The following is a 26,824-nucleotide window of genomic DNA, read 5'->3' as shown; positions in this document are numbered from 1 at the left end:
ACCTTTGTATATTAAATATGAAATACGGTTTTACTGAATGTTCTTTTGGTTAACTTGGCTTCCATATTGTGTTCGGTAAAAAGAGACAAACAAAATATGAGGGGGGGGGCATCTACAAAATGCTTAATATTTGTGCAATAATATTTTCAAATCGGTTTTAATCTGGCGATAAAATAGCTGACAAGGGCCATGTTTATATTAAAACTATATTTAAAAAAAATTTAAACACAATTAATTAAAAATCTATGTTCTAACGAAATATTTTGAAATAATGGAATTTTAATCCTTTTAATCTTTTAAAAATTAATTAATTTTTAGGAAGTTTTTTTTTTGGCAATTCAACTGATTATAGTATATATTAATTCGAACAAAAAAACGCTATTAAAAACATAATAATATTAAATTTATATCATTTTTTTAATTGCAACTTAAAGGTAAGTTTTTGTTCAATACGTGCATTTAATTAAAAAAAATATGTTTTACTTATTTGAACTCTTATATTTCATAATAAATAGAAATTTCGATAGATTTAAATATATTTTGTTCGAATTTCGAAAAAATAAATAAATATTTACCCTCGTATATTTTACGGAAACTGCATTTTATATGTAATTTCATTCTAAAATGGATAAGTATCGAAAATTTCATGAAAATCTGACCATTAGTTAATTTTTACTAGATTTATTAAACACGAGTATGTTTTTACGTTCGAAATGCTTACTACATGGGAACGTTATTTTAAAGCGCCAAATATGTAAACACGATTTTCGTCTCGCAATTTCATTATTTTCGTTCGATGGAAATTTTTTTTTTTAAATTATTACTAGTTTATTTTGCCCTTCTTTAAAATGGTGCAAAAGTTATACCGACAATATTAATTTATAATAAAGTTACATCATTTTACATATAGGTGGGGGGGGGGGAGGGGTAATTTTGTGATACTTTTGGACGCCCCCAATCCACATAATTTAAACTTATTGGTTAAAATTGTACTTGTTTAATTTAAAAAGAAATTTTTTTTACTAACGTCACCATTTCATCAATATTCAAAGACCATTCCAGGATAAGGATTAATGAGTTTGTCAGATGGACCGGAAGATAACACCGTGATAATTGATAACAATTCTTGAAGTGTGACAGAAGTTGATTATTTAAGAGGACGCCTCAACAAGACTTTAGTTACATTGGCTATTTCAACTAATCACAGCGCAATATATATTCAATTCCAAATATTCGCGCGTAGTATAAAAACCTAAACAGGACCTCTCTTTCACTTTCAGAGAAACCACACGTGCACGTGAACCATTCAACATTGTTAAATTTAAATAGTTTTTATCTATTCAATGGTATTTTAAAAATAGTTTATATTGGGTTTTATTTATTGTTTAGCAATGAGTTTTAGCTGGGGACGTTTACATAAATTAGCTTAGTTAAATATAAACAAAATAACCTTCAGCAGGCGTACGTGACAGAGGAGATAACGTTAAGGAGACGTGTCTTTTAATCGGTTACGTCACCGGAACTGAAGTCAGGAGGCCTGGAAGTTTAGTCAGTCGAAAAGTCGAAGAGTTGGAGTTTGATCACGAGAGTGAACAGACGTACTTCAAGCCAGGAAGCGAGGTTGTAAAGAACAAGCATGTAGACACGAAATGCAGACTCTTGTGGAGACCATTTGAGACAGCTGAAATAAATTTATATTTTAAAAATATAAAGTGTTGTCCTGTGGTTTCACAAAAGAAGAAAGAACAGAGGTCTCAATTGGTTATGATGTTGGTCATTTCATGTTTCATCACGGAGCTCAGCAGTGAAGATAGAAGAACTCTTGAAGAAAGAAAGATATGAAGCATATATTATTCTTCTTATAAAAAAATGATACCTTATGTAAATATGAACTGTAATATATACCCGTGTGATAACTCTCTGATACAGCATGACTCGATTTATACGTCGATATCATATCCCCTGGCTAAACAACATACATACAATTTATATGTTTATAACGGGTGGTGTTATAAGAACAATACCTCCCACCTCTCAATACAACAATTCTGGTTAGGACTTTTGAATCTGAAAGCTAACTTCAAACACAACAAGAGACACTCAATAACAACTTTCTCGCACTGGTCAGACTAGCATAATAATAGCATATAATAATATAAATACATATCTACAATGCCTATACCATTTACACACATTGTCGCACGTAAACGCACACGGTGCCTGCCAAAATGAACATTTCTGCTCAAATCCTTATTACAAAGAAAATAACTTCTACTCACCTGGAACGTTCTAAGACTTTTCGAACTTTCTTATTGTACGAACGTTTTATTTTGCGTAATTTGAGCAGGTTGTTAATAAAAAGGAATTATTTTTGTATAGATAAACTTTACCATTCTTTGTTTTGATATTGCCTTTTTCTCTACAAACGACTAAAGTGCTAAATAGGACAAAATCCAGACGCTTATAACTATCACGCTTAAATTGCTAAGTAGTAGGCCAGAACACCCACGCATTAGCAAAGTGGGGCAAAACGCCCACACATTAAGTATAACACTCCTACGCCTAACGTGATAAGTAGGACAAAACCTCAACACCTAAAGCGCAACGCAGTACAAAATCTCTCATATCTAAAATTTTAAGTAGGGCAAAACTCCCACACCTCAAGTGATAAGTAGGTCAAAGCGGTGATGCCTGAAGTGTTAAGTACAACAATAGACAAACGTTGTGGTTGTGTTTTTGAGGTTAGTGTTGTTGTTGTTGTTGTTGTTGTTAAGCATCATTCGTACATTTTATATGAATCAGATGATTATTGCTGGCATTCGTTTCCCCGATATCTTTCTAGTTGGAATTCTTTCTAAAAAGACATCGGCCATTTACTAACATCCCTAAATGAAAGTGTTTTTGTGGAATGAACTGGATTCAAACTTGGCACTCCCCGGTTGTCGATCCCTGCTATTGCTGGCATGCCAAGCTTTCTTTAAATGCGCGTTTGATTATTGGCAAGAATTTCCCAATTCTCTCTACGACGCTGTTTCCAAGATATGTACTGTTGTTTCAAACGAATTTACGTTATGATCACAGATAAAAATGGCGCACGATAAAAATATAGAGGAATTTATAAAAAAAAAATTGGATACAATACACAATTCGTCAAATAATGCATTATATTTAACAACAATGAAAAGTAAAAGATAACTTTTACCAAACGCAATAAAATTTAAATTTCCACCGACTGGCATAACTTTCAGTTTAGGCACTTTTTTTTTTTATTTTTATTGTTTTAGATTTTGTAATTAGCGACTAAATTCCACCAAAATTGTCGGCCGTGCTGAAAAGCACGCTGGCTTTACTAAGTAAAAGTGACGATAGCAATAAATCTTATAATCAACCAACACATGTGAAAATTAAACAAGTAGAAGAGTAAATTTTCTTGCGTTTGGTAACGGTTTTTTTTTTTTAAATCCCTTATTGAACAATCGCGGAAGTAATTATTTAGTCGAAAGAAGGGCCATTTTTACAATAATCAACAACAGAAAACAAAAAAGGGGGTGGGCGAAAAAGATTAAATATACAACAAATAAATGTTAACAAATGCAAGGTGTGTGTGTGAGTTCCAACTTATTTGAAAGCATTAATTTATTGAAACAAAAGTTTATTAAAACTTATATAAAAAAAAAAATCCCGGTTTTGTTAAAGCTACTTAGATTTAACTTTCGATAACTGCTCAAAAACCTATAGAATTAATCACTAATCATGGAAAAATGTAATGTTCTATTGGTATTTTGTTTAATTTTCCAGCAATTACAAGTTCGAAATGGTTAAAACGAAACTACGATTTTTAAAAATTCTAACTCAACAAACTTGACACTGCTTTTATTTTAAAGTAAACAAACGTTTTAAAATAAGTTAAAACACAAAACTCTACCAGGTAGGTAGAAGAGTATCTTATCTTGCCTTTGGTAACATTATATATATTCACCCACTTTTCAGAAGAAGAAGAGTTATAAAAATGAAAGTAATGAAATTAAAACAAAATTGAAAGTGAAAAAGACACCCGGGCAACGCCGAACAAATACAGTTAGTTATTATTAAACATCAAAATCAATAGGTACCTCCAAAATATTGTGTACTACGTCATCAAACTAAACAAAAAACACGACGTCATCAGTTCATGTGTTTATTGTAATTTCTATGGAAGAGCATTAGCACTATAAAATTTATTTGCAAATAACGTTATTTTACCGTCGTTATTATTTTAGAACGGTAAAATAAGTGCATAAGTTCACAAAAAAGTAATTTCTCATATATTACGAAAAACAACTAGTTCGTGTTAATGATTTGAAAATATAAGAAAAAAAGCTCGCAGAGAATTCAAAATTTATACATTAAACGATAAATTTATTAGAAATTTCTGAATAAATAAAATATGCAATAAAAAAGAACAATAAAAATGTATAACAAATAATATAAGACTTACCTTTGTAAAGCAAACAGATTTTTAATAACGAACTAGACAGACGATAAAATTAATTTTAACCTGTTCTGTTGATACATGTATCTACAAATGCTTGTCCTTACAGGCTTCCGTATATTTTTGAAAAAAAAGCGCAAATTTTGATTTGAACCTCTGTCATTTTAAATAATCAAATCGAAACGAATTTTTTTTTTTGGTCGATTTTTCTTTTGCAATTTTTATTATCTCAAGAGTCATATATTATATTATATGAATATATTTTTTTAATATTGGAAACCTGTTATATAAAAACTCGGTTTAAACTTCATATCGCGTAATATTTGAATTTAATATCATTTAAAGCTTTTTAAAAATAATTTTTTAGAATTCGTTTTTTTTTTTTGTTGTAATTCAAATAATTATGTTACCAAGAAAAAAAAATCAAAAAAATTTGTTCATTTTATTTTTTTTAACATAATATTAATGATTTTATGTCGAATTTTATTTACAACTTAGAGGTAAGTGAAAAAAAAATGATGGGATTTTATATATATATATATATATATATATATATATATATATATATAACTATTTTTTTATTTATTTGATCTTTTTTTCAGTTTTCGTAACATGAAATATGGGAGGGGGGGGGGATAGCACACCTAAAAAAAATCCTCTAATATATTTAACGAAACCTACTTTTAATATGTAAGTTTATTTAATAATGAATAAATATCGAAAATTTCGGGTTTGTATTACTGTACACATAGATTCGAAAAAGTTGTCAAAAAACAAATATATAACAAATAAATGTTATCAAAGGCAAGATAAGTTACTTTTCTACCAAACTGGATATATTTTTTGTGTTTTTATTCAATGTAACATATTTATTCAGCTCGAAAAACATGCAGTGTTTACCGATGTATTGGAAAATTCAAAAAACACCGAATATATGTCAACCTATGTCACGGTAATATATATTGAGCGAATTTCTAACAGTATTTTGTCTAGTTTATTATTTATAACACCTTTTCCCGAACTTACCGTGTTTAAGAGAGAGTCGGCCGCCATTTTGAATTTTCCAATACATCGGTAAACACTGCATGTTTTTCAAGCTGAATAAACATGTTAAATTGAATAAAAACACGTGAATTATATCCAGTTAGGTAGAAAAGTAACTTATCTTGCCTTTGATAACATTTATTTGTTATATATTTGTTTTTTGACAACTTTTTCGAATCTATGTGTACAGTAATACAAACCCAAAAGTTAGGATGATAATAATAAATTAATTACAGTTACATACCGGGGGGGGGGGGGGTAAAACTGTGGCGCGCGTTGGAGGTACCTAAAAATCAACCAAATAAGCAAAACGTCAATTGAGAATAGTATAGAATAAAAATACAATCGAATTAAAAACCAAATAAAAAATAAAAACAATAATTAAAAACAAAATAAAAAATAAAAACAATAATTGAAAACATCTGTTTAACAAAAAATTTTATTTGTACTATTTTTTTTTAGTTTAGTTTTAAAGCGTACGAATTATTTAACGTGATGCTGAAATTGTAGCATCGTACTCTTTAAACATCCACCCCAACCCCACCCACATGACAAAAGATTTTCTACTTTCCCGGGGAAATGCGGGTTGCCAACGAGCAAGGGCAATAGAAAACTTTTTTTTTTTTCACTAAACAGAAAAACAGGGCGACCTAAAGTGGTCAGTCAGTGAAATTATTGCGAAATTTTACAATTTCCTGAACTATAAGCAGATAACAACAAACATAAAAAAGGGAAATTGTAGATCAACAACCTCAGCTGACTCCCTCCCAAACGAGATTCTACATATTTTTAAGTGTGAACAACAAAATAAAAAAGAAGAAAAAAAGAAAACAAAAACAAAAACAACAAAACACATTTTCGAATTTTGATTGAAGGATCAACTTGGTTTATAAATTTAACGTAAAATGATCCTCACTTCTGTGCCAAGCTAACTTTTTAGTTCTGTTAATTATTTGTTTTACCATTAACACCAAGTCCTACTGGCAAATTCGTAAAACCACGAATTATCGCCTTAAAATACACCCCCCCCTAAAATAAATAAATAATTAAAAATAAAATGACAAGCTTGTTTTATATCCATAAGCAAAAAAAACTGTTAGGGGATCTTTTTACATTACATTTACATTTTTACGACTCAAAATTATTGTTTTTCCTTTTCTTTTTTTGTTGTCCTTTTCTTCTTTCTGACAAGTTTTTCAGGGCGTTCATAAGTATTCGCCTAAAAAAAAAAAAAAAAAAAAGAAGCAGAATCTCAATTTTTTGGTGGAGGTGGGGATAAGTTAAGTATCAGCTGTTCTGTTCTGTTCTCCCTATACAATTAAATCAATTAATTTCCACCAATAAATATCTTTATTTTATGTATTTATTAAATCTCAACTTTTTTCTTTGTGTTTTAATTCAAAATTTATATATATATATATATATATATATATATATATATATATATATATATATATATATATATATATATATATATACACACACACACACACCGAATTCGTCAATATTTTCTTCCTATTTAATATAAAATCATCCGTCTAGTTCTAAGCATTCCGTTCTGATTAAGGACATTGTCGGGATGAGGGTTATTGTCTGACGCACTCCTACCAGCGAATGCCGACGCGTCTGATTGAGGCTTATTATTTTTTTTTAATCTTTCGCCCCCACCTTAGGGGCTGGATTCTTCACATAAAAAAAAAAACGATCTAATGTTCTTATTTATTCGTCTCTCCACGAGGGCAGAATAAGACGTTGGGTCAAGATCAAAGTGTACTTCAATTTCTTGTTCTCTGTTAGTGGAGGAGAAATCCTTCATGACTGAGACAATTTTAATTTTTTGTTCCTTTTCTCCACATTAAAAAACGACCCTGGTGTCTAACTCTGTCCCGTGGGGAAGCATTGTAAATAGGAATAAGGCACAGGATCGGTTTTTAATGTGGAGGCAATCAAACTCTTCACAAAGAGTCATTCTGGATTGAGACAAAAATTAAAATTGCCTTGGTCTAGGAGAACTTCTACTTTACTGATCGAAGATAACCACTAACATATACTACACTTTGTACTTAGCAAAAAAAAAACAAAAAAAAAAAAAACTCATACTACATCCATTTTTTTCCTGCAAAAAAAAAAATAAATAAATAAAAAATAAAAAAATAAACGGGGGTGAGGGCTGAATAGTATCTGTCAAATTTTCTAATTTTGATCGGCTTCCGGGCATGAACGTGTGGTATCTGTTCTGTTGGGGAGATCATCTTGCCGAGCCTTATCCTTTCTTCAGAGGAAGGGATATGATTGATTGCCTGAGGTGTCCTCATCAGGGAAATTTCGGCTATCCTTTAGCACCAGTCCAGAATTCCCCATTTTGGGGATCTATTTACTCCCCCACCCCTTAAGAATCAACCTTGCAGGGAAGCAAGTGAACGAGGGACCCACCAGACAAAGAAGTGAGATACTAAAAAGATACAGAACTCGCCCCTTTTTTTGTATTCTTTTTTTAGATAAAGAGTTTGACGATTGTTCAGCAGAATTGCTGATGACCAATAACGATAGAGTGTTGAAATGACTAGGGGGAGAGGGGTGAGTACGGAAGAGAGAGAGAACGAGTGTGTGTGTTTCGTAGAGGGCGACCCGTTTCTATTCTTCTCTTTCTAAGTGTTTTTCTCAGTCATTCAACAAATTCTTTCTTTCTCTCTCGCGCGCACTGCTCTTATTTTATTTTAGGATTAAAAAAAAAAAAAAAAAAGCTGGAAGTTTGTTCGTTGAAGAATTACGTGTGGCATTTGGATTATTTAATTTTGTTTCGTGGTGGATCGCAGCCTCATGCATGACAATAAACAGAAGCAACAACGTTTTACAAGAGGAGAGAGAGGTGAGGCCCCCTAAAAAGGGTCGCTAGTGTCTCTAAAATATTAAAACACGCTTATCGAGAGAGATTAGCATATTAAAAAGTGAAATAATAATAAATATACTTAACAAGTATTTTTTTTTTCATTCATTTCTATTTTTTAAGGAAAGGGTATCTTTATATACATATAGAAAACGAAACAATATAAAAACGGGAGTTTTGTTTCTGCCCCTTCGGATTATATTGTCCCGTCGCAAACATAGAAGAGATAACGTTATTTGCTCTGCTTCTTCTTGACATAATAAACAAGAGACGGCAAATTCTTCGACAAAAAAATAAATAAATAAAATAAAAAATAAAACAAGGATGGCATCTACCTTTCGGATGACGATGGGGATGCGGAAAAAAACCAAAGATGTACCCGTATTTTATAAACAAGACGGAAAACGGTTCCCTTTAACGCGCACTGTCAAACTTAATATCAACACCACGTACAACGTTATTATTGCATTGGAACCACCCAGACTACTTGAGTAAGTATTTACTTATATACACCTTCTTTTATTCGAAAAGAATAACATTTAAAAAAAAATTATTTTAGTTTTGTTTACTTAAAATTATTCATGCGTGTAGCTGTTTTTATTTCGTGGACGTAATTGAAAGTAATCAAAAAAAAATGTTTTTCTCTGTTTTTAAGCGTTTTTTCAGTTATATTGAATTTTTCAGCTTTAAAATGGCTGCCATTGACGCAAAACCAAATTATTTCCAATTTTATAACAATTTCATTCAATTAATTTAATAAAATTATACGATTAAGGCATTGTTTGTTTATGAAATAATTAATGGAATGAACTAAATTGTTATAAAAACTAATTTAGTTAAGATGATGTTTTAGTGTCAGCAATCTTAAAGCTAAAAACTTCAATATAACAGTTCCTTCTTTCTATTACGAATATAAAACATTGTTCAAAATAGTTTTGGTGATATCACAAATAATAATAATTCAATATTAATATCACAAATGATAATAATTCAATATTAATATTACAAATAATAATAATTCAATATTTTTAAGTTTAACTTGAATCGGAGTTATTGCTAGGATTTTTTTTCAATTTTATTTTACATTTAACTTCGGAAAAAATGCATGAATGTTAAGAATTTAAGCGTAAACAAAAGTAGTGACTGGTTGGTGTGTGTGCGTATATATATATATATATATATATATATATATATATATATATATATAAATAAATATATAATTATTATTTAATTTCTGGCTTGTTTCTTATCTTTTGTTTAGTTATTATCGTAGAGATTCCTGTAATGCTTTATCCCCCCCCCCCTCACCGAACTGCCATCGATTCCATCTCAACAAGCAGCCAAAGCGCGACCTGTTCTCATTTGGCGGATTAACTCGAATAATATTTAACGAAAAGAAATGCTTTCTTAAGAATTTTTTTAATAAATAAACCAAAAAATAAAACAACAAAAACAAACTATACCTCGAAAAACAAAATATAGTAATAATAATAATAATAATAATAAAATGATGCTCTCGAACAAAAACATGTTTTTTTTCTTTTTCAATAATTCTTGTTCCCTTAAAAATTGTCCAGTGTACTTTTTTCGGAATGGATTGTTAGGAATTTTTCGCGCTATTCTGTGTGTGTGCTTGTGTTTATTACAAAAAAAAAAAAAAAAAAAAAAAAGACAACTAAATTAAAAATACACGTTTGCACGTAAAAAAAATGCTGTAATTAAAGTTAGACAAAAAAAATGTTGGCTCAATTTTGAGTTTTATCTTTTAAAATGGATGAGTGATGCTTGCTGGCACGGCGAAATCACAACAATTTTTCTGAAGAAACCGTTTTACGTTATCGATTAGCCAGTGACCCCCCCCTTCTCTATTAAATTGTGATCTTAATCGTGTCCAGTGTTCAACATTAACAAGTTCGTCTATTAACAATCAATTATAACAACACTAAATTTATTGGCATAATAATATTGCTTGTGCTTGGCTCTAAGAACATTGTGTGTGACAACTTCTCGTCTGTCTTAATAATGTTCCTTGCATTTACATGACTTGTTTCGATTTATTATTAATCGATTATTTATTCAAGTAAAAAACAAAACAAACAAAATAAAAGTTAAAATATGATATTCTAAAATATTTAATATTTTAATTACCAAATTAAATTCACCAGAATGCATTTCGATTTCTTCGTAAACTAATCAGCCGTTTTAATGTTTTGTTAATAAAAAAAAAGTACTTGTGCACTTATTGATCCGCGCTACTTTTTAATAGTATTTTTAAGTTTAATTAAAGTTTTGATATCTGTTTTTATAAAATTGTAAGGCTAAAGTACAGAATAGGTTCCAAACACTCTCCCCGTGTTAAGAATGGTTTTCTAAATAATAACGTTATTATTTCAGCGCGGATCAATAAGTGCACTCGTACAAAATAAATAAATAAATAAATAAAAATAATGAATTCCTTCGTGACCCTTCGAAATTTTAACAGAATTTGGAACCATTTAAACTGTCGACTAGGAAGTTCTTATTTACTTGCCGTTCTACGAGGACAGTTAGACACAATCTCGGATTTTAATATGGGGAGAGAAACTTTGGATTAGGACAAAAATTAAATTTGACTCTGTCTAGAAGGACTTCTTTTTCACTCAGGATTTTTTTTTTTTTGACTCAGGATAGAAAAGATGAAGTGTACGTTTCATATTTTTTCTATTTTCGGCCGAGGAAGACGACTACACTTTGATCTTAGCTAAAAAAAAAAAAATAAAAAAAAAAAAGGTAAAACTATACAAACACCGTGACAGCGAATTAACCCTAACCCTAACCCCTAACCCTAAACCTAACCCTAACCCTAACCCTAAACCTAACCCTAAACCCTAACCCTAACCCTAATCCTAACCCTAACCCTAACGCTGTCACGGTGTTTGTATAATAATACCAAAAAATATATCAAAATGAGATACCAGTTTGGTTCAATTCATAATTTAATTACTAAACGACATATATATATATAGAGAGAGAGCATGGTTAACGACAACGAGTTTAAATTCGAAAGCGAGTACCTGTAAGGAAAACAGGTTTCTTTTTAGATTTATTTCCTTTACAGCATGCCAACCCTTTTGTTTAATTATCTTCTGGAATGAACGTTATTTGACACAAGCAAGTTGCTATTGTTTTGCTTTTTTATCCATAGCCGGGGACAAGTGTTCGCATTTGAAAAAGAGGAAAAACTACTACTACTACTAAATAACTTTAATAACTGTAACCTCTGACCCGCGATTATTGATTTTTAAAAACTCTTCTTGATTTCTTTGTCGTTTATTTATTTTCTGTCTAAGTTATTTATTTATTTTTTATAAACTTACATAAATTTACTTTTTTTTTTAGCAGTTTTTTACCATCTTTTAGGGGATAGCATTATTCGATTTTACTATTCTGATCTTTGCTGTTACATTCACATTTCATAACGTTTCGGCTGATGTAACTTCTGAATTTCCTCGAGAGTATCTTTTCGAACTTTGAAACAGGGACTCATGGCTTAACGGTTGTAACTTTGATCAATAATCAGTTTTAAGTGACCATCATCAGGAAGTTGAAGGTTTTAATGCGGGCGATATTAAATAGGAATAGTATAAAATTATTATTATCACTTGTCATGAGTGATGGGAGAAGAACAATTTACCCCTTTGAGTTAAATAAAAGGTTTCCCGAATTCGACATGAAAATTCCCAACTTCGATTATTAGGTTTTTAAATTCGAAAGTCACATCCAAGATGAGAATAGTAGTTCGAATAATCCAAATTATTAATCCTTATCTCAAAATTAGTGAAGCGAACTATTTTTCTTTGTGTTCAGTTGCAGTATAAACAACAAACCAAAAAAAAAAAAAAAAGAAAAAGTTAAAAATAAAACGTTACCAAAGGCAACTTATCTGGATAAGTTTTTTGTGATTAAACTTATTTTAAAGTGTTTATTTCACTTGTAACACAAGTAATGCCAACTCATAAATTAGAACAAGGACAAAATTGCTGACATTATGCAGGCATCTGGGGAGTGTCGATAATCGCCCAAACATCGAAAATACTGATAGAAACCCTCCCGATGAATATGACGTTGATATTTATTGGATGGGTTTCTTTTAATATTTTTAATTTTCGATTATTCTCATTCGAACTTAAGACTTGGACACTATTTGTGTTTCGAAATAAATAAATGCATTAAAATAAGTTTTTAAAATCTTGTCCAGGTAGGTAGAAGAGTATCTTATTTTGCCTTTGGCATTGCTAAATGCTTATTTTTTAAAATAAATAAATAAAATGAATATTTTCACTCTTTATTTACATCCTCTTCAGTAAATCAAGATTATGTGTTATTTTGAAACGCACTTCGGTATAAAAAATACCTGAGCAGCTCAATTGGCAATTCCTTGGTACGACTGCCACTGTCAATTCGTAATAAACTAACCTCTTCTCAAAGTAAAGCCGGGAAGATGAGCAACCAACACCATACCGCAGCTCGGCATCAACAAAATCACCGTCGGACTAATTGATGAGGACGTTATCTCGACTTCACTAAACATAAACTGATCACCCAGTTCTTGCCAATAAAGGGTAAAACAGAAAGAGTAACTATTTTTTAAAATGGTTATTTATCTTATTCGATGCTACATTAAACGGTGTGATCATTTTACATTAAATGCAAAGTGAATTCGTACTCTAAAATGTAATCTGTATAATTATAAAACTGTGGACTGTCCGATCGTCCTTGGTCGCATCTTGTCTATCAAAAACATTGTTATTTATTTTTTATTGGAATCAAAAGATGAGTATTTTGTGTATTTATTATGTTATCCTAATCTTCACCACGTTTCAGCGAACTCAACCTCTGGCCTTCTTCAGGTGATTAACCGCTACGGGACAGGACTGCTGAGTCTCGTAACTGTATCCCCTATAATTACTGCCTTTCATAGTTGTCGTCTCACCACGTTTTTGCCAATTAAGCCTTGGGTAGGATTGAAACTGCTATTTTCAGATAATGCTCACCTGGAACCATAGACTCAATGCCTCTATCCATTGCGCCATGGGCTGCAAAGGGGCGATCAAGTTTGGATTTTTTGGTCTTATAAATCCAAGTTTTTCATTCTTATCTGGTTTTCCATTGTCGGGTCTCTACTGAATTGTATATTATTTTTTTTATTGGAATCTTTTGAGATGAGTAATTTGTATATTTATTTATTTATTCATTTGTGGACTGTTATTTTCATCTCCATAGTTGTTGTTTGATTACATTTCGGCCAACTCATCCTCTGGCCTTCTTCAGGTAATTAACTGTGACAGGATAGGAATACCGAGTCTTGGTACTATAAGACGGTGGATAACTGTCCGCAAATAAATAAATAAATAAATACACAAATTACACATCGCAAAGGATTCCAATAAAAACTAATATATAATACCATTTGGTAGAGTCCCATCTACCCTCTTTTCGAGGGTAGATGGGACTCTCTTAAGCCGTGGTAGGCACCCCAATCTCATGATGGCGTCACAATAAAAAATACCCTTGATAGTCCTGGTGAAGCATCGTGTATTCAGCTACCAACAAGATTTAAATTACACTACAAACTCTTGTGGTGAGTTCAATCTCGGTTACGGCCACGCTGGCTGGAGTAGAGACCCAACAATGGAAGATCAGATAAGAACGAAAAACTTGAATTTATAAAACAAAAAAATCCAATCTTGATTGCCCATGGTGCAGTAGATAGAGGCGTTGAGTCTCTATGGTTCTAGATGAGAATTGTCTGAAGATAGCGGTTTCAATCCTAACCAAAAACAGGCCAGAGGATGAGTTACCTGAAACATGGTGAAACAACAACAATGAAAATGAGGATAACAGTCCTCAAATAAATAAAAATCATTGTTGTTATGGAAACCAGCTTGTATTTAATAAGATTCACACTCCTTTCCACAGTCCAACTATATTAAGTACAAATAAATTTCAGTCTTTGCTTAACTTGTAGATATCATAATTTCAATTATGAAATATTTTGTAGATATCATAATTTCAATTATGAAATATTTTGTAGATATCATAATTTCAATTATGAAATATTTTGTAGATATCATAATTTCAATTATGAAATATTTTGTAGATATCATAATTTCAATTATGAAACTATATATTGTGTTTTGATTTCGATTTCGATACTAGCTAATGGCACTCAAATCATACATTTTCTTTACTTTTGAAATCATGACTATGTATTAGGTACAATATAATATGAAAGAATTGACTCTATAATAAGTAATACAAAGTCTGCGTAAATTAAAAGCATATTTTACTACCAGGCAACGCCAAACGCCCCTGCTAGTATATATTAAAAAATAAATGTTCCACATAATATTTATAGAGTACTTTGAAAGACACCTGAACACCAGTTTAATCCTGACAATCAGCTTGTCCTTGGTGTTGCAGGTGGTATGATTGGTACCCCACATGGGAGAGTCCATATGATTGCAATGGGGCGAGTTGGAAGAGAGGTTTAGATGTTGAGATCAGTGAAGTCGAAGTTCTCAAACAACCACTTCCTAATTTTTTTGGGGTGAAAATTGAGCTGATTCCTGCTGATATATATACACACCCCTAGCCACCGTCTCCACCCAGAGCTAGACAACAATGGACAGCAACTCTATAGTACCATCTTTAAGAGTATGAGACTCTTTTAAAAAATGTGGAGCAATAAAGTGTGATTTTCGTTAGAAAAAAAAAAATACTCAAAGACCATTATAGTTTGAAGGAACTTGGTCTTTATGATGACTTAGTGCGGACTGTAAGCTAACCATCTCTTCTGTGCATTATGCAACGTGTCCTGATAAGAACCAGAGAATCCTCGGCTCAACTAAATGTTTTTACTTGTTTAGGAGTTTCTTGGCTTTCGGAAGGTGGTTTTGTCTTTAAAAGATTGAGATTGTAACGAAAGATTCAGAGTTAGGAGCAGGCATACGGGAAGTGGAGGGGGTGTTCTTCATTCATTCCAAAGTAACATTGTGGAAGATTGAATGTCTGCTTGTGAAGATTAACTAAACAGTATCACTACAGATTTTCGTCAAACTGATAAAAGCATAATCAATAATAAAATCTATGGACTCCCAAAAGAGTTTTGATCAATAATGTGTTTATTGGGTTATTACGTTCCTTTTTTTTTTTATTTATTTTTCCTTTCCTTTTTCTTTTTTAGTGGAAGCGCTTACTCATAAATATAATCTAGTTGATGAAGTGCTAAATGTGCTTAGAAATAAGACCCACTTGGGTGACAAGATACTTTCTTAGAAAAGATGGGAAAGCGTAACTTTATTAAAAAAAAAACTTAGTAGTCCGCCCGGTCGTAAAACATGTTTCAATATGTTATTTTAATTTATGCAGATGTCATATTTTTTATTATAGAGCCAATTCTCTCTCTCTCTCTCTCTCTCTCTCTCTCTCTCTCTCTCTCTCTCTCTCTATATATATATATATATATATATATATATATATATATATATATATATATATATATATATATAGTAGTGGCAGCTCAGTGTTAGCCTGTCGTAAAATATGCTTAAATATGATATTTTAATTTATGCAGATTTCATATTTGACTATTATATAGTCCCCAATACATTGTAGTGATTTCAAAGGTTAAAGAAAGAAATAATAATATGACTTGGATGACATCAGCTGGGAGTGAAACCGAAACTTGCAGCTCTCCAGCATTATTTGTTACCGTCTGATCTAAATCCAAATGCATATAAAAACTTATAAAAATAACGTTGCTAAAGATATAAATCCATAATTGTGGAAATAACACGTTTAGTTGACTTATGCCTGCCAAATTTTAATTTTTTAAAATTTGGATTCCTTAGCAGTTATTTTTACCATCTAAAAAAACAAATCGAATTTGTTCCACAGGTACAAATATATATATATCAATTTTAAAGTCTGTAGACCAAAAATTGACAGTAGTTTGGTAGAGACTATTCCTCACACAGACAGACAGACAGACAGACAATGTGACTTATATATTGTTTTTAGGGTTTTTTCCTTTTTCGTTTTAATTATATTTGTGAAGTTTTAATATTTTATTTAGAGAGTATTAGTTGAATAATGAAAGAATAATTAAAGGAGGTAAAGAACATGAAAAAAAGGTGACGTCTTTGCCGTTGAGCCCATCGCCAAACTGGAAGTGACGAATGTTTAAATTAAGGCTAGTCAATCGAAAAAAGGCGATGACTTTCGAAAATATCGGCGAAAAAAGCGACCCCCTCCCTGTAGAAAAGTGCCCAGTTGATGGGTGAAGGAATCAATATTTTGGGCCAATTTTTTTATATTTGTCGTCCGAAAGTTGGAAATTTAAAATGATATTGGTTTGGTCAGGTTCTTACCCGTCTGTCAAAAATTTTAGGCGGACATACAAATAAATAAATAAACAAACTAACACACGGGCGTTTGGGATTTATATTATAGACTAGTGGGGGTGCCCGGCGTTGCCCGGGTGTTTGGGAAAAAAAAAGTGTTAATAGGGACACAGGCTCAAACCTGCGACACGAAGGCGGAAAAGAAAGTGAAAGAAAACCTGAGATCTGACCGCTACACTAAGACGGGAGAGGTAGTGAAAAACGTTCAAATTTACAATGTCAATCAAAACGTCGACTTGTGAGTGAATGAATTCATGCAGGCGCAGAAATGAACGTTGGCTGAAGGCCAGTTCAGCTTTCCGTTATTTCATTTATTTGTTTCCCCACGATGTTGGGCAAACCAAGCTCCCCTGAAAAAGGGGGAACTTTCAAATAATTAGCAATTGTCTGATATGAAGGGTTTTCCCATCATTGATCAAAGCTAATTGCTTTCAAGATGCCCCGGCATGAAAAGCCACTGACGGCTTTATGACAATGAGTTTCGCTTTATTTATATGAAAAAGACGAACAAATACGCGAAAGGACGGAATAGCGTGAATTTTATAAAAGTCGATCAAAATAAATGTAGACATGACGTCCGTTCACAAATCGTAGATATTATAATCTAGGGAGTATATAAAAAGTTCTCGAAAATAGTACCCCCCCTCCCCGAAAAAGCCTTTATTGGACATACAAAAATATGCACGCCACTTTTGCCTTTATTTATATATATATATATATATATATATATATATATATATATATACATACTAGCAGGTCCTAACCAGCGTTGCCTGGTGGAAGCAGCATGCCCCCCCCCCTAGAAAAATTAGTCATATTGTTGTTGCCCAACCCCCCAACCTCCTCATATTAAGAACGGCTTTCAGAACACACACTCTCAACTTTCTCATGTTAAGAACAGTTTTCATAATGGACACTCCTCAACATCCTCATGTTAAGAATAGCTTTCAGAATGGTCACCTGCAACATCCCCATGTTAAGAACGGCTTTGGGAATAGACACCCCATTTTGTGAGTGGGGGTGACTGTCAAAATATTTGCTACAAATTTAACCTTGATAATTGCTTTCTATGAACCAACAATGAAACCGACTGAAAATCAAGCCCTGAGTGGATTGGCAGGCAAATGAAAAAGAACGTTGTGAAAAGATTGAGCAGAATGGACAAAATTTGATTGCTTCATAGGATAGTTTATGAGAAGTATTTGTTGACGTTGGATTTGAAGGCGGACATTTTGTAATCTGCAGGGAGGCTGTACCGAGATAATGTGTTTCTACAGATGTGAGGTGCTTTAAAAGAAACTCTGTTCATCGAAATTTTGTTGAGAGAGAGATTACTGTATATATCATTAATCAATGCTAAAATTTTGAAATCGCCATCTTTTTTATCTTCTCCATTTTGGTTGCTCCCTCTATGGATGCCGCTCCGCTAGCCGCAGCCCCTACCCCTGCACCCCACTGAAACTGACTGAAAATAAAAAGCGTCTCAGAGATGCGAGAATCTAAAAGCTTCAGTAAAAAACATAATTGGATTACATTTTTCCAGGTGTAAGTTAGCTGTAGATTGCATCAGGTTTCTTTTTCAATGATTTTTTTTTTTTACCTTGAATCTTTTTTTTTCTCGTTTTCAAAATCAATTTCATGTTGGTATAAATTTCCAACACAGGAAGAAGAATTTTACAAGAAGGAATTTCAGATAAAAAAAAGTAAACGCCTATAAAAAAAAGTGTCTCAAAACATAAGCAGTGTTGAGTGCTTGTTGCACCGTACACAAACAAAACATACAAACCGGGAGGGGTGGGTGGGGGTAAGTCAATTCTTTAAAAAAGAACATTCTTTAACTAAAACAATTGATATTGACCATTTTTTTTTTCAACTGAAAAGGACTTCTCTTCTTCCTATGAATGCCTAATATTCAACGGAATTTTCACGAACAGTTTTTTTTTATTACAAGAATTTTAATCTTTGGACTACACTAACATGGGACTGCTTCCCTTGTTGCATGTTCAACAAATACTTGTCATAGACCATCTCCATGAATAATCAAACTTTGTTCATTCCATTTATCGTTTCCAATACCATTCTTCATCATTCAACTGAAAATCTAATCATCCATCTTGTTTTTAACCCTTATCCTCGAGTGGCTTTTGGTCTTAGTAATGGTAACTCGTTGTTCAAAAAAAGTTCTAATCTTTTTAGACAACAGAAAGTTTGGCAAATCTGACCAACAATATGGATTTAGGCAATCTTATCTTAATGCGGATATCTCAACGGTCATCTCAACGGTCATTTCTAAACGTATAGACTACACACTGGATAAGTTATTTGAAGAGGATAGTAGCTGCATATAGTATATCTAAGGCCAATGACACGGTTTAGCAGAACTGTCTTCTCAGGAAAATCAACTTGTACAGTATTACTGGACGAATATTTAATACAGCCAGATCTTTGTTGGCTAAAAGAAAAATGCCAGTCGTTCTAGATGGTCGCAAATGCAAACAACACCACACCAATGCGGTTGTACTGCCAAAGCTCTATAATTTAACCTATATTATTCTTGGTTTTCATAAATGAGTGTAATTGTATCTGAGATGGATGTATTTGCTGGTAACACCAATGCTTACTTTTAAGAAGGTTTATTAATTAGAAAAGAAATCACAGAAAAAAAAAAGAGACAGGTTACTTGCGAGAGATAAATAGGCAGATAGCTTATCGCTCCGCTGTACACCTAACTACATAGTACGCGTGCGATCTCCCCATCAAGGGTGGCGTCTTTCAAACGTCTTTTCTGTTTGAAAAAAAAACCAGGAAGAGACAGAATAATCTCTGCTTGGATCGCACCAATCTCCGTTCTGGGGAACAAAACAATTCCCAGACGGTAGGAACAAATAAAAAAAAAAATGTATTTTTAATAATGAGGATAGCCAAACCATATTGTTTGAACCATATTTTGTTCTTAAACTGCTTGCAGATACATCTAATGAATGTTATTGGAATTGATGAAGTCTTTTTGCTGATGATTATATAAGTTTTACTGCTTTACTATGTATGCTATAATAGTGATAGTAAAATGTTTTTATTTTTTGAAACGTGTGTACATGGACAAACATTGTTAAGTGTTGATTTTCAGAGTTGGATTATAATAGTTAACATTTTAATTATGTCATAAATTTTTTAATCTAATATATATATATATATATATATATATATATATATATATATATATATATATATATTAGTGTCCGAGTGAAGAAAGTAATAAAGTTTGATTGTCTGGCGAAAATCTTGAAGCAATAAATCTACAGTGAAGATAGCTTTGCTCGACATCAATATGGGAGAGACAAATGCTGTATAGTATTAATTCTTTTTTTCAATAATATTCGAAAATGTAAGTCAAATTTTCATCCACATCTCAAACAACATAAATTCTGCATTGTAATTTTTCCATTAATTCTTGAAAATAACCTATTTGAGAATTTAGACGCATAAATGAGTTTCAGACAGTCTCTATGAACATTTGATCAGGAAACACAGCAATTGGCCTTTGGGCTAAGATCCAGTGGCGTACCTATGTAAAATGGCACCCATGGCAAAGTTTGAATGTGCGCCCCTTCTTAATAATTTATACCTTAGATATACCTAACCTACATAATATTATAATACAGGCACAATTTTAACGAAAGACAAACCATGAAATGAATGTTTTAATAAAGTAATTATATGGTTATTCTTGCTTTAAGCGCCCATGTCAGAGTGGCGCCCATGGCACGGGCCATGCCTGCCATACCCTAGATACGCCACTGCTAAGATCACAGTGTAGTATCTGAAGACGATAGGATGGAAGTGCTAACTCCTGACCTCGACTCGGGAATTAGGAGCACTGCCATCCTATCGTCTCCCCCCTCCCCACCCCGACTCTTTTAACCCAAACTTGGAGTGCACCCCCCAACTCCCGCATTTTATTTTGTCCCAAACTTAGTTTTTCAAACCCCTTAACAACTTTTTCCTTTTTAGATTGTCCCCCCCCCACCTCCACCAATGAAATCTTTTTCTACTCCTGTTGAATTTGTTAATAAAAAAAGTTCAATCTTTTCTGTTATATATATATGTATATATATATATGTATATATATATGTATATATATATATGTATATATATATATATGTATATATATATATGTATATATGTATATATATATATGTATGTATATATATATGTATATATGTATATATATATATGTATATATATATGTATATATATATATGTATATATATATATATGTATATATATATATGTATATATGTATATGTATATATGTATATATATATATGTATGTATATATATATGTATATATGTATATATATATATGTATATATGTATATATATATATGTATATATGTATATATATATATGTATGTATATATATATATATATATATATATATATATATATATATATATATCGATTTGATTTTAGAACAGCCCCTGGAGTGATTGTTGCGAATGAGAACTTTAACTAGAGATACGCCGCAAACAAGTAAAAAGGTATAATGCCAAGGATGACTACAGTCCCTCTTCCCATTATTTTTTTTTTTTGAGTTGGCTTTGTGCCTGATTGTTTATTTTTGTTTAACATTTGTAATTTTACATTTACAGAAAATAAATAATAAACACCTCAGTGTAGTATCTGTTCTGATGCTATACTTCATTTTGTCCTCCGTCAGTGGAGGAGAAATCCTTTGTGATTATGATAATCTTAATTTTTGTTCTTATCCAGAGTGCCCGTTTTTGGGGAGCTGGATTTTTTCCCACATTAAAAACTGACCTTGTGTCTAACTCTGCCCTCATGCTACTCATGTATATACAAGCAATTTCTATCTGGCGTTGCCCAGGATGCAGTGAAGTTATCTTCATTTTCAATTTTAATTTGTTTGCAAATTTTTAATCTTAGGGTAAACAACCCCTATTATATTTTTCAATTTAAATTGAGTTATCCTCCCTGTTGATTTTTATTTGTAGGTGATTATTTAAGTATTTCATATTAGTAGTCGTCTAGGCAGTTTTAAATATAAACTGTAGCTAAATATATTATATTTCCAATAACGGTGTACAACAATAACAAGTAAACATTGGCTTGTATGAAACTGTTTGATTAGTCAATTTAAATGCTATTTAAGTCTAACTTTGAAAATCCAACAAGACTTGATAATTTAATTTATTTCATATTTATTTTTATAGACTCAATTCTCTATCAATTATTATATATTATATTGTACCTAATATATAGTAGTGATTTCAAAAGAAAAAGATATGACTTGGGTGTCATTAGCTAGAATTGAAACTAAAACATAGTGCTCCAGCTTTAGTCGTTACTGTTGGTCAAAAATGAACCGGCTATAACATATGTTTATGCGTACAAGAGCACTTTAAGTCAACATATACTTGCTGAGTTTCAAGTTTTTAAAAATTTGGATCCCTTAGCAGCTATTTTTACCAGCTAAACCCCATAAAAGAATGGTCCACGAAAAATGCAATCATTAGATCCACTATGCGTTGCTCTGTGACCTTGCATCTTGGAGGAGATGTAGTTTACAAAAATGGAGACAGACAAGCAGGCACAGAGAGTTTTATAAATTGTGTGTGTGTGTGTGTGTGTGTTTACTAAATTCTGACAAACTTGGTTAATTATTTTAATTAAGTTTATAATAGTTTACTATTCATTTGGCATAATGGTAAGTGTTTGCTAATGGATCAAGATTCAATCCTTGGTTGAGTAATACCAAAGAATTAAAAAATGATAATTGATGCCCCCCTTCCCTTGAGAAGAGAATCAAGGGCAAGTGAAGAATTGTGCCCTCGCCTATGCCTCAATATAGCAACTAATGAAAAGGGTAATTTTGGGTTGCCCTTAACTATAGTCGTCTAGTTAGCTTTTTTTTTTATTCCTTATAAACACCCCGACTCCTCAATTTACACTAACATTGCATTTGTCAAATTTTGTAATTGCATAAATGTTATTAAAGAGAATTGCAGTGTATTGTGATAAGAACGTACATTTATTCGGTTGGGTATACCTTGTGCAGTTCACGAGAACTACTTACCTGGACTTATTACCACTTACTGTGATGTATTACCATTTATTACTACTTATCCTCCCCCTCTGCTAAACCCTCAGCATTATATGACTAGGATCAAGGACTAATCCTGAGAAATAAGTCGTGCCCTCTCTTACATCTTGGTGTAGTAGCCAATGAAAAGAGAGCCTTTGAGTTGCTCTCAACATTGGTCAACTACTTTACTTACTATTTACCTGGAATTATCACCTGTGCAACACATGCCACCATGTAAAACAGACATTAAACTGAATACTAAATCAAATCGAATTCATTGGCAACTAGATAGGCATCAATATGTCTATTTATGTATGTTAGGACAACCATTGTAATCTGTTCTAATATGTCTATGTATAAATGAATGTATGAATGTATGCTAACATCGTAACTAACTTTGCACGATAGCCCCTCTAGATTTAAGACAAAAAGCAGGCGTAGTTTCTTCATCGATTTAGTAATGTTACATCATTGGGTGTAGGTTTGCAAAAGTTAGGACAGTATCAGAGTGAAAAAAAGGAATAAAGTAATAAAGTCCTGTTGGCTGTTGAAAATCTTCTTGAAGTAGTATATCCTCAGTGAAGATAGCTTTGCTTAACATCAATGATAGAGAGAGAGAGGGAGGAGGAGGAGGAGGAGGAGACAATCTTCTTTATTGATTCTAGGATACTTTCTGTAGTTGCCATTAAAATCTTACAATGTTTTGAAGTAGTCCTTCCAGGGTTGGTTAAAATTAATGCACCCTGAGGGCTGATTGGTCCTTGTATGACCAAATCATCTAGCAGGGACAGCTCTCCATGAGAGAAAATGTTTATGACTAATAGTTTTAGCTTTAGTTGTACCCCATCTTTTTTATTCTGCTTTATCTCGCTGACAGACGTGATGTTGCTAGTCTCAGTATTTTCTATAAATATTATTATGGCATGTGCTCTTCAGAATTATCTAATTTATTCCTTGATTTCTTTGTTCCAACTCGTTTGACTCGTTGGTCTAGAAGTCTTCATCAATTCGCTATTTTAATACTTTACTGCAATACAGATTCTTGTTCCAGTAGCTTCTTTTCAAGAACTGCAAACTTGTGGAACTCTCTTCCTGCTGACTGTTTTCCTCCTACCTATAGCCTTGTTTTTCTTTTTTAAAGACAAAGGCCAAAGGCGTTTTCTGTTTTTGCCAATCGTTTTTTTTTCTTGCTAGTTTCTTACATCAAAGGCTTCACTCTCTGTCACAAGAAATTTCCATAAAAAATGAAAAAAAAAAAAATGAAGACCCACAGTCACTGTTAATGTTATTAGTGGGGGTAATCATGTTGACATACCGGTTCTTGTCAGATCACCGAAGTTAAGCCTGGCCAGTACCAGATGGGTGACCATTTGGGAAGGTGAGGCGCTGTATGTATCGCAAGATAAAATACCAGGTTGGGAAACTGGTGTGGTCTATCCTTCTTGCAACGGTAGATGGGCCTCTCTTAAGCCGTGGTAGGCAACTCATCTAGTGATGGCGTCACGATAAAAAAAAAAAATGCCCTTGATAGCCCTGGCAAAGCATCAAGTATTCAGCTACGAACAAGATATGAGTTACATTACAATCTTGTGTAGTGAGTTCAATCTCGACTGCGGCCGCATGTTATGTTACATTTTTTTATCAGTGGGGGAAATGGACCAAAATTATTGTGAACGAGATAAAACATGGTTAACAAGCAATCTATATTTACAAACTTGCAGATATGGGATAGAATCATTAATGTCTGTTTGAAAAGTTAAATGCTTTCGTTGTAGCATGTTAGAAGTGTGTATATCTATATACTTGTTTTGTCTCAGTGTGAATATGTGTGTGTGACAATGTGTAAGTTCAATAGACAGTGTGTTCTGTGTGTATAGTTGTGTGCTTTTGTTTTAGTTAGAGTATGTGCATGAATTTGTGTGTGTGAAAGTTCAGACCTGTATCAGTGTGTGATTACGTGTATATGTTAAGAGTGCGTATTTTCTGTACATTGACTTTTTTTTCTTGCTTGGTTCATTATACTCTTGTAATTCAATCGGTCTATTCTATTTATTGTCACCATCTGTCCCTTAAACTTTAATTATTAATTATAAACATATTATATTACTATTAATGCAGCAATATATTTCAAAGATCTTTTTTACTCTTGAAACATTGATAGTTGTGTGGTACTAGCTGACACCACCGGTGTTGCCTGGGAAGTAATGAGAACCCTGTGTCGTTGTGCACCCACCCCTGAAATCTGTGTTTAGCATTTATTAATTTCTAAAATAAATTAAAATGTTTCTTTTGATGTGTATGATTGTTCTGTTAACGCAGAATCCACAATATTGTTAGTTCATGGAACTTCTGCCATTACTAACCAGATAACACTGGAGAAAAGTATACCACATAACATAGTTTCAGTGGTGAGTGCATTGTTCCCAAGATTAGTATTGAAAATAGTTGTGTTGGAAAAAAGTTTATATGCATGTCTAGTAGCAATACATATCTAATAGCAAACACGTTGTTGCATTCAACACGGTGTCGCTAGAGAAAAGTATACTATATAATAAAGCTCCAGTGTCAAGCACAGTGTTTCCATCTACATAGATCACCTTTCCATTTTCTTTTTTTTATTTTCATTCTGTCCGCCCTATTTGTTAATGTCGCCTATTTTAATGTTTTATAGCTGGTATAACAAACTGTTAGGCTTTGTTTTAACAGGTCACTGCTCAACTACAAAGCGTATCACAATAAAAGCTGGTTTTTGTTTACAAGTTGTTATGAATAATTTCATATGAGGCTGAAATATTCCTTTGTAGAATCTGGTTTTAAAGGTGTAATCAGAACAAGTGTTATTAAACATGTATAGTTATGGGAGAAGCTTATTGGAGATTGTCATTTTTGTTGTAGAGTTGCTGCATTTGTATCCATCTTAATTACCTTGTTTGAAATGAATGAAACGGGTCACCAAGTTTTCGGTTAAAAGGATAAACTTCTTTTCTATAATTTAAATCAATTTTGTTCAACAGTTTTGCTAACACAAAACATGGCCCGAAAAGTTATGAAACCATGAATATAAGACTGGTTGATTCAGCCGACATGTATTTACTGTAGAAATGGAATTGAGTCTGTTAGTTTTGTAACATGGTGCGTATCGTGTGCGTGTGAGAAAATCAGCATCAGCCGTAGGATAGCTGACTAGTGAAAATATTAGCAGCAGCAACTTGTTTTATGCTCCATCGTCTATAAATTTTATTTCATCCCATAAGGGTAGATCTCCAAGTTTGACAATATACACCTGAAGAAGGTCGGAGGTTATATCGACTAAAACGTTGTGAATATAACACTCTAAATGAGAACAGTAGTCTGAAGAATTCAAATAATATGAAAGTGATACCTGATGACATTTTAAAATAATTCATAGCATTTTTATTTTGAAGAGGATTTTATACGATATCATCTTATGGCAAATAAAAATAAATAAAAATGGAAACAGTAATTATTAGATGAAACAGGGCAAATTTTCATTACCTTTTGAAAAAAAAACTTGCATAAATGACACGCAATTTGACTTTGTTCATATAAGATACATTTCAACAGCTAACACATTGAATTTTCTTAATATGATTCATAGCACACTATAAATCGAGTTAGATTTTTCTTTTAATACGACGGTCGTTCTAAAAGTAAAGTCTGCTTCTTTTTTTTTTTTTTTTACTCAAAAAGTTGAAGAGCTATGAAGACAGGAGTAGTACCATTAAAATGATCAACCTTTTATGTCCCAGAATTTATTTTTCTACATAGTCAATTCTCAAGTCAATTTTCTACATTCTCAATGCACTTTTGCCAAAAATTCAATGACACATCCCTGTTTCTGATGCATGTCC

The 26,824-nt window shown here is 32.2% G+C and overlaps 1 protein-coding gene across 2 annotated transcripts in view; it reads left to right on the top strand.

Annotated features, from left to right (window-relative positions):
• Positions 1-7,626: 7,626 nt before the first annotated feature.
• The window catches only part of LOC145252698 (CB1 cannabinoid receptor-interacting protein 1-like), a 207,740-nt gene continuing 188,542 nt past the window's right edge, over positions 7,627-26,824 (top strand). Inside the window, exon 1 of one of the 2 annotated variants that reach the window (XM_080112520.1) lies at positions 7,627-8,893. In XM_080112520.1, the coding sequence (XP_079968646.1) occupies positions 8,727-8,893 (167 nt within the window). In that variant the 5' untranslated portion in view covers positions 7,627-8,726. The remainder of the gene's footprint in view (positions 8,894-26,824) is intronic. The other variant, XM_080112519.1, reaches the window with a different exon arrangement.

The sequence above is a fragment of the Euprymna scolopes genome, chromosome 29 (genome assembly GCF_053919585.1).
Source record: "Euprymna scolopes isolate OS-2025 chromosome 29, ASM5391958v1, whole genome shotgun sequence".
Lineage (NCBI taxonomy): Eukaryota > Metazoa > Mollusca > Cephalopoda > Sepiida > Sepiolidae > Euprymna > Euprymna scolopes.
This window is presented reverse-complemented; position numbering and strand designations above follow the sequence as displayed.